This window comes from Apaloderma vittatum, unplaced genomic scaffold (genome assembly GCF_000703405.1).
Source record: "Apaloderma vittatum isolate BGI_N311 unplaced genomic scaffold, ASM70340v1 scaffold10104, whole genome shotgun sequence".
Taxonomy (NCBI): domain Eukaryota; kingdom Metazoa; phylum Chordata; class Aves; order Trogoniformes; family Trogonidae; genus Apaloderma; species Apaloderma vittatum.
Window position 1 is genome coordinate 11,108 of NW_009710931.1, and position 9,673 is coordinate 20,780.

At 42.5% G+C, this 9,673-nt stretch overlaps 1 protein-coding gene across 1 annotated transcript in view; it reads left to right on the forward strand.

Annotated features, from left to right (window-relative positions):
* Nucleotides 1-412: 412 nt before the first annotated feature.
* Nucleotides 413-9,673, forward strand: part of LOC104272458 (protein disulfide-isomerase A5-like) — a gene marked incomplete at both ends in the record, with an annotated part of 35,249 nt that continues 25,988 nt past the window's right edge. The window contains 2 exons of the mRNA XM_009867455.1: nt 413-539; nt 3,682-3,769. Coding sequence (XP_009865757.1) covers nt 413-539; nt 3,682-3,769 — 215 coding nt within the window. The remainder of the gene's footprint in view (nt 540-3,681; nt 3,770-9,673) is intronic.

Below are 9,673 nucleotides of genomic sequence, written 5' to 3' on the forward strand. Positions count from 1 at the left end.
AAGAGTGCTCTCCAAGTGGTAATTTACTGCTTCTCTTGTTACAGTATATTAAATTTACATAAGAATTCTTATCTGATTATCTGACTAAGGACCAGATTTTTAAAGGGGGTGACTTCTTAACTAAAACCGTATTTCCTGATGTCGTGTTTATCTCATCTTTCCACTTAAGGATACTTGCTGCTGGGAGTGGGACTGGTCCTGTTTCAATAAGCCGTGTGTCATGACTCTTCTTTTCTTTCTAATTTTTTTTTTTTTGGCTTTTGCGGATCAAATCGATATGATAGTTTATTTAAGGCTGTGTGTCTCAGAATTATGGAAAAAGGTCAAGGCAATTTCAAAAGCAGTTTGTCTTTGAATTTTATTTCTCAGCCTGGAAGCTGTAACTAATGTTTCTGACTTTGTGTTTCTGTAGGCAATCTTGCCGGCATTTGTGTACTCCTTGAAGGTGTCTCCACTCATAGAAAAAATAAGTGACCACAAGGATTTTAAGAAGCTTCTCAGGACACGGAATAACGTACTAGTGCTGTATTCAAAATCTGGTAAGTCTTTTTTTTTTTTTTTTCTTCTTTTCTTTTCTTCCCCCCCTTTTGTTTTTCTTTTCATGTCACAGCTCTTTGTGCCCAGCAGGGTGTGTGTGGTTTGAACATCTGTGATGATGTTGGGTTACCTGCACACATGCTCACAGGACTAAGATCTTTGCCCTTAGTTGCTCTCTGTTCAGCGTTGCCTTAGGTAACAAGGTGCTTCTACCTGACTACAAGGGATTCTTTAGCACTGGTATCCTTTGTTCTAGCTCAGAGGTTCCTGATCTTCCAAGATTAGAGTCTGATTAATTTGGGCTTCGGAAGTGCTCTGTCACATTAGCAAAAATGACTGTACTCTAGCTTTGTCTCCAAAACTGGCTGCTCATAACAGCTATCAGCCAAAGCTTTCTGGTGTGTTGATTGCAGCAGTTTGGAAGTTTTTATTTCCTGGTGACACTGAAAGGCTTAATGAATAGTTATAGTACTGAAATCAATCCATCTTTGCATCTGACAGCTTTGAGTGTCCCATAGTTGTCTTTCAACTTTAATTAACAAAGTATAAAAATAAAAACCGAGCTGTTTGTGTAAGAGGGAGAAATGGCTCATTTCACATCATGCCACCTGTCCCCTTGAATCTCTTTGCTGTCTTCTCTGTCATTCAGGCTCTCGTTTCTGACTTCACTCTTGCTCTTACCTGTCTATTCTTCCTTTTGCTCTGTTCTGCTCCTGCTGTAACTTTTTCTCCTTCATCTTGTTTGTTTTGGTGCTGTTTTCTGTGACACCATGTAAAGTGAAGAAACAGCTTCACATGCCGGTGCAGAATGCTATTGTGGATGTGAAAGTCATTGGGCAGCAAGAAGTAAAATGTGTCACTAAGATGATATTTCTCATGCTGTATTGTTTTTTTTTGTTGCTTCCTTTCCCTTCCGGCAGACAAGAAATACAAGATACTGCTTTGTTTGAGGGTTGGGTCCTCCCTTTCTGACCTGTTGCAGAGGTTTTATGTCAATCAGACACAGTGATGTTGCTAAAGTTGCTCTGGGGTTTATAGCGTGGCAAATTGGAGCAGCATGTGATGACCTAATGTCCTCCCTGACTCCTCCCCACCCCAGTATCGGAGAATTTTGCTGACAAAAATTTGCAGGAACTGGGATAATTAAGTTTAGGAAATAAAGATATGCTTGTTCTGAAACAGTTAAAATTATCTATGTTACTTAATTTTTGTTAAAATACTTGTGTTTTGTTTTAGAGTGCTCAAAGTTCCCCACTAAGTTGGCCAAATGGTTTTGTAGTAACAGGTTCAAAGTGAAAGTTGTAAAAGAATTTCTAACGCTTTTTGATTTTGAAAGGAACACTTTAGATAAAAAAGACATCTGCATTATTCAGCTTTTTAAAGGGAAGATTTTCTTTTTACGCTTAATATTTTAAGTGGTGGTTGCTTTCATTTTTAGAAGCACAACCAGAACACTTCAGCTCTGACACTTGATCAAATAAATGTTGCCCTAGGGCCATTGTTCAAAAGCCGTGTTGTGGAGATTTCTTTTTTTCTGGTTTTGTTATTTAATTAGTTGGTTTTAGCAGTCGAAAGCATTGCATGCAGAGCTGACTGTGAGATTAATGTTTCTTCCTAGAACAGTGATCCTTGCACAATTAGAAATCTCTGTCACTTAGAAAGAGGATGAGGGCAAAAAGCGATGGGAATTTGGAGGTGCAGTTCTAATCTGAGATACACATCCTCAGCTCTGATGAAGTGTTAGCCAGCATCCGATCTGCTGGAACAAAGGCTTTTGCTTTTCAGCTCAGCAAAACTAGATGAATATTTCTATGCCATGCAGAAAATTCACTGGGTTTTGGGAGATGTCCTCATTTACAGGAGATGTTTAGTTCACTGGCTTGGCGTCCTACTGAGGCTGCTCAACTAGTGAGTCTCCTGAGACAAGTCTGTCCTATCCTAAATTGCTCATTTTATAAAAAGCATTTGCCAAACTGTTTTGCTCTAAGTATGTGCTAGGAATTACCCCACGTGTCTGCGTTCCCCTGTTGGAGAGAGGTGGCAGTTGCTTGTTATCAGCATTTGGGATAGGAGAGTTTCTTGAGAGCTAATGTGTGGGGCTGGTGTCTGATGGCATCACGCCCTAGGAAGGGCTGTCGAATATAGAGAAGCTATTTCTGGCTCAGGAGATTGAGATAAAAATTATGGAGGTTTAGAGATTGTTTGAGGGGGCTATCACTACCTGCTGACTCTGCTTGTCTCCTCTGACCTCTGTAGGCCTTCGTGTCCTGAGATGTTAGAGAAAAAAAAGCATTCAGTTTGACCCAGTGTAGCCATTCTTATATTCCATTAGTTGCGAAGCAGCAGCAGTTTAAATAGATCTCAAAGTGGCTCTGGGTTTTTATTTTCAGTTTATCAAGGCAGGAAACAGTTTCTGTTAGATTTTGGGGGAAACTGATACTTGTTTGAACCTCTGTGTTTTTCTCTCCTGAGCTCTTGTTCCATTTTTCTTCTGTGTTTATTTTTAATACCATTTACAGGACTCTTCTGGAATGGAGATGACATGGCATTATAAAAATCTCAGTTGGATATTTATAATACAGCCAGTTCTTGGAAGGACCTTTTCTGGGTGCTTTCTGCTAATAGTTTTGAGCTCCTCACGACTATTGGTTTGGATATCTCCCAGGGTTATTATGAGAGTAACAGTTACATGTCATGAAGAGAAGTGAGGCAGGCAGAGGTGCTGAAGGACTTGCCGTTACAGCTGATCAAAGTCCTGCGTGAAGTTGCTCTAATTTGCAGGCAGTTGTACCAACTGGGTGATGACCGGCCACAGGAAAAAGGCAGTGTTGGGATGGAAGCTGGTTTGCAGGAGAGGACACAGTGTAGTTCCGTAAATGTAGGTCAGGGAGCGTGCCTGGAGGTCTGAATTTCAGCGTGTCATTTAAGTGGAGTGGAGGGAAGGAACTACCCAGCTACAGCTGCAAACAGCGTTCCTGCTATTTTACAGAAGATTTTACTGATATCTCTCATACTGATTTCTTCAAATTAGACAAAATGCTCTGCCAGTGCTTCAGAACAAAGGAATGCACCATTGTGTTTTTATATGTGGAGTAATAATGCTGCTGTTGATCTATTTTTATTATAATTTCTTCTGTTTTCCAGCTGCTGCTGCGGAAAGCTCACTCAGGTTACTGTCCAGCGTGGCCCAGGAGGTGAAAGGACGAGGTACTATAAGCTGGATAGACTGTGGGTATGTGTCATGCTGCTTTTCTCCTTTTTTATTTTTAGTTTTATTTTTTCCTCTCTGCACTTTTGGCTTGTATTGCTGACTTGGCTTTTTTGATGGCTCTGAAACTTTTTGCCTGTAGCCAAACCCACGTTATTCTGTGCAGTTTCTTCATAGTTATAGGGAGCCCTGCATCTTAGCATCCTCTCTTCCGTTGGACCAGTGGTGGGGAATCATTTTTTCCTTATGGCTGTTGTAATTTCTTCCCTGACAGTGTGGTTTTCAGTCTAAAGCTAGAGACTCCAGCTGGCATCACCTTTCATGGGGGGCACATACCATGGAAACTGGCTGCTCTGGCTTTCCCGCAAGCTGAGGGAGGAAGAATCCCACATGTTGAGCCTCAGCTGGAGGGCAGTGCAGTTCTGCTCAGACAGCAGATGTTGCACAAGCAGTAAGACTGTTTGCGTGGTTTTGAAGTGTTCACTGGTTTGCATTTCTCAATAAAATGTGCTTTCTTTTAAAGAACTTACTCTGTGCTTATATAGTTTCATGGCAATTTCTAATATGAAGATGAGGAAAGTTGTTTTTGTAAGTGGTTGCCTGTGGAGGGAGGAATGAACAGGTGTGTACTTTCTGGTTTGCAAATGTGAAAGCCTCCACTGTGATTTTCTGCTCAGTAACAAACAGATCGTGGTTTTAGCTTGTGCATCATAGTGCCTCTCTGCGTCTGCAGCTTTGAGAGCCTTGTCTGCAGGTGGCAAATTCCCCTTCCTGCACTAAAGAAGAACAGCTTGGTGCCTACCTGTGTATTTGGGTGGATTGCCACGGTATGAACAAATTGTACACTGTGCATAAATCTGTCAGCTCTGAAAATCATGTGACTCCCTTGGAATTATACTTTTGAAACCAACCTCTGTCCATCAGTGACCCAGAATAACTCGTTTGATCGAAGTTAACACCCTTCTGTTGTTAGTTCATCTGTCTTGCTCTTCCCCTGCTACTGGGCAGGTATCTTTCCCGTGGAGCCCTCTGTTTCTGCCTTCCATTTGCATTCTGCTGGGCTTGTCCAAATGCTCAGACACTTCCATCTCTGCCCAGCTGATGGGGACAGGGGTCCAAGTCATCTGCTGGCAGAAAGCAGGGCAGCTTCTCGGAGGTCAGTGAAGCCTGTGCCACTTCCCACCTGTTGAAAAGCCAGCAAATAAATTGTATTGACCCTGATCAGGAGAAGGTTGAGTGGACATCAGATGTACCTCTGAAATCCAGTTTCCTTTTCTAATGAAAACACTGATAAACAGTTCTTGATTGTCAGTAGTGATGGCTAGCAAATAAGATACTGAGCCAACTTCTTGGCTTTAGTTTCTAATCATCCCTGTTTGTGACTGTGGAGCAGTCACTGCTTTTTTGTATCTTCTGTTTCACTTTTGTTTTTTGCTACCTCTGTGGTGGAGGATTTAACTGCTTACTGTATGTGTGCACGTGGCACGTATATACAACTGCTGGAATGATAAGGCTGTTCATCTGGCTTATAAAATGCTGCTATAATACAATTAAACAGTAACCATATCGAGGATTTGTTTTGATCCTGGCTTGGAGAAGAAAAGATTCAGTGCTTAGGACTTCATTTTGAAATCAGGGAAGTGTTGGCGTTGAGTTTGATTGGTCAGTCTCTGCTCCTGAATTTATGGGTGATGGTGAGGAAAATTTGTTGTTTTGTTTAGCTGTAAAATAAACTTAAATTCACTGTAATCTAATATCCTCTCCCTTTCCAAATGTTGTCAACTAAACCAAACTTTTTAATGGAAATCACTCACAAGAAATGTTTTTTGAAGTCTCGTCTAGGTAGTGCTTTAAGACATTTCACAGGAAGCTCGGCACTTGTAGCACCTTTTGTCTGACCATGGTAGGGAAATATTTAAATTAAACTTCCTATTTGTAATGGAAGGTGAGTTATTCCCAGAGAGTGAAGCAGCCTGGTGAAGTTCATGCTGCAAGAGACTGAGAGACCTGGAAATATATTTGTAGCTTTTCTCCAAATTTGCTTTGATGCCAGTAATATCACAATCACATTGTCACATGTCAAGTGACAGGCAATGACAGGGTGCTGTAACATGCCCATAGCTGTAACTCTCTCTGAGGTTTGAGCAGTGCTTCCTTTCAGATTACACCCTTGGGAAAAACTTGGAAAAAATAGATAATCTGTGCAACTGTAGCTGGGTATTTGTCAGAGATGTCTCTTCTATCGCTCCCGCCTGCAGAGGGATGTCATAACAAACTTTGTGAACTTGCCTCATGGGGCAAGGTGAGCTGAAAGACTGACTTGTGGCAAAGGAGGTCTTTGTGGATGCAGAAGAAACCCAAACAAATAGCTTGAGCCTGAATGAAATTTTGTGGTTGATTTGCTTGTTAAACCTTTAAAGCATTCTTAGATCAATCATAGTGCTGAGGTAACTTTATAAAAGAAAAATAAATCCTTGAAAGAGTTTTGTACTTTGCGTATTGGTTGATGGTTTTTCTTGTTTTGTTGGTGTTTTTTGTTTGTTTGGGGTTTTTTTGTGTACAGGTGGCTGCAAACTGCTGCCCACCTCATTGCAGTGATAATACGAGAGAGGCAGCAGTAGGGCTGTCTGAGTCTGGTCACAAAGGGCTGGTTGTAGGGCCTGAACAGCTGAGTCCTTACCAGAATTGCCCAGGCTGTTCTCCCACTGCAAGTATGCCATGAAGCTTATTTGCAAGTCTTCATACTGAAACAAACAGTGCACAGATGCAGGGATATTTACAGCACAGGCTCAATTTGTTTTACAAATACTGACAAGAAATGGCTTGTTTGGCAGCAATATTTAGCAGGAAATTTTGGCTTTGCTCTTCACATCCCACTGTAGCGGACTTCTTTGCCTTCAGATCCAAGCACTGGCAAAGCTGGCATACATGCAGAGTTCTGATTTGTGTCTCTGCCTCCCTGTGGTGATGGCGGCAGGCTTTTTCTTTTCTTTATTAGGAGTGCTTTTTCTGTTTCTTGTCATTTTCCTTCTTCCCCTTGTTTTCAGGAGAAATCAAGAACATACTGCTCCACCGATGGCATCATTATGGCTTGCTAAGGCTTGGCGATATATTCTGTATTTCGTGCCGTGGAGGGGAATGCGCAAGTTTGTGGCTGGAGACAGGCTGCCTGAATTGCTGGCTTGCATGAAACCTGTGCTCCTTGGCCTTGGCTTTTGTTGGGTCTGTGGTGTGAAGCACAGGTTAGACCTGGGCTTTCAGTTCCAGGTTGAGTCGTCTCGCAGAGACGGGGCAGGTTAGTTTTTCAGCAGCACGTGGGGAAATACTTGCTTTCTTGGTGAGAAGGTTGGTGTGGAGCAGAGGAGGTTGCTATTTAGTTTGTTGCTTTGAGGCAGGATAGCAGAGGTCCCCAGAGTGCCCAGGCTTCGGAAGCGTAGGGCTGGGACATGCCAGGTACCTGCCTTTCCTGCGCAGTTCGGCATGAAGTGCCGTGCTGGAGCAGGGCCACGCTGAGCACCATGTGCCCAGGGAGGCTGCTATGTGCAGTTTTGCAGATAAGGCCCCTCGTTTGTGGGAGATTTCAATCAGTTTGCACAGGCAAATAAACGCCGCCTCCTAGAGATGAAGGGGCAGCATGAGAATTGCTTCCAGCATTGAAGTGGTCACTGCTTGCTCCTGTGTGCTGAGATAGCATATGTGGCTCTGTACACAATTAAATACGAAGCTATTTCAGTTGTGAATAAAAGACCTACGAGCGATGTGACAAAAATATGTTTTATTCTAGCCCTTCCGTGTTTTTAATTAGAAAGTCCTTGCTGAGATGTTTGATGCTGAATGAATTGTGGTGTGAGGGACAACAGGAGTATTGCATTAATTGTGCCTGGTAAGATGCATGGTATCAGGGATGGAGCACAGCATTGCAGGTTGGTACATCTTCAGAGTGTTCAAGAGAGGTGGATCAGTAGTCTTAGGAGCAAGTGTTTTGGGACTCGTGTTTGGGACATGCAGCATTAATAGGAGCTGAGAGTCCTAGCTTCTGTTCCTGGCTCTGTGAATCATTCACTTGTAACTTTGTACTGTTAAAAAAGGTGTATCTGTTTTCCAGGCAACTGGGTAAATATTACCCGATTCATCAGTCAATGTTTATAAAGAATTTGGAGAACTTCAAAGGGAAAAAAGCTCCTGCAGCATGAATGAGTGCTCTTCATTTAGTGTGTTCATATGCTATTGGGATGGGCCTGTAAGCAAGCAGAAGGTTGGGTTACTCATTGAATTATTTTTAGTAGTAGGCTGATAGACATTTTGAAAATCAAAGTGCTTCATATAGGGAGGTTTTTTTACTGACTATAACTCCTGCCCAATTGTGAACTGGTATTTTCAAAGCAGCACCCATTTCTTTTGGCTCTGGGTAATTATTCTCTGCTCAAACTTGCTTGGTTCCTTTTACTGTAGGTCCCAAACATAAACAAAGCTGTGTGATTTCCATCTGCTGTCATAGCGCTTGTGCTTGGCTGTAGCACATCAGACTGCTAGGAAGAGGAAATGCCATCTGGTTAAAAATGTCTAACTAATTTTTGGTTGGGTTTAGTCCTGCTTTTTCTGCTGTTGTGTATAATTCTTGTAGCCCCTTTTGTGTGTCCTGTGCATCATTCTTGTAGTTCCTATGCCCAATATTATTTGTTATTGTTGCAATCCCGTGACACTTCAACATAAAAGGCCATAACTCGACTGGTAAAGCAGCCTTTTCAGGGCTCTGTGTCTAAACATATGCTGGTTCATGAGAGAGCCAAATCTAATAAATAGTTATCTTTTCTGGGATTTCCCTCAGTTTTCGTGTTTATCCACCTTTTAGGTGAAATCTTCCTTCACAAATTTCTAATTTCCTAATACTTTGATACAGAAAGGCTTTACCCAAACAAGCAGTCATAAATGAATATGTTTAGTGCCTTGAAATAGCAGGGAGGAATTTCAGAAATAAGGCTGCTAGTACAGATGGCATTAAGTGTCATTTTGCTCTTCAGTTTTTACCTTCAGTTTCTGTGAAGCTGATCAGAAATAGGATTTGTTTAAGAGAATAAATTTACTCATCTTCCTTCCTTGTAGTTCAATTTTAGAGTCGATGAAAAGCTTTGAAACTGCAAATAAAAATTACCAGATCTAATGGTGAGAGAAAAAAGATGGGAGAAGCAAGCACTGCTCTTGCACTTATGTGACCCCTTCCATCCAAGTAGATTTGCAGCGTCTGGGATTTCTGCCTTTTTCTACAGTTGCCTTGAAGGCTGTTGAGGGTTAAGCCTGGGCCAACCAGTGTGGTGGTCGACCGGGCTCTGATAAATTGCTCGAATAGTTTGAACCAATATCAAACCCAACTCCCCCAGCTCTGGCAGCAATCCCCACTGATGCTGCAGAGCAGGCGGCACTGGGGAAGCCCCAGGCTCAGCGGCAGAGGGGAGCTGGATTTGGGAGCTCTGGAATCCGCATCAAGGCCAAAGGACAGATGGAGTCCTCCTCAGGTGCTGGCCGTTGAAGAGGGCTCAATCCCTCAGCTTTATACTGAAGATGACATACATGGAATGGAATATTTTGGTCAGTTTTGGGTCACCTGTCCTGTGCATTCCTCCCAGAGGTGTGATCTTTTAACTTCCTTGTGACTCTTTTACTTCCCGGCACCCCAGCGTGGTACGCAAGATTTAGCAGTGACCTTGGTTACTGCAGGAGCAAATAATCCCAATCCTTGGTAGTAAGTGTAAACATCAAGCACTATCACTTCCAGAAGCAGGCACTGTCTGCAAAAATATGCTGCTGACTTCAGAAAGTGCAGTCTCTTAAAAGAGATGGAGCTGAAAAGTAAAATCACTGAACAGGACTGGTTCTATTTAGCTGAAGCCAGGCCAAAGACAAAGGGTGGCAGCAGCAGCTCGGGGTGGG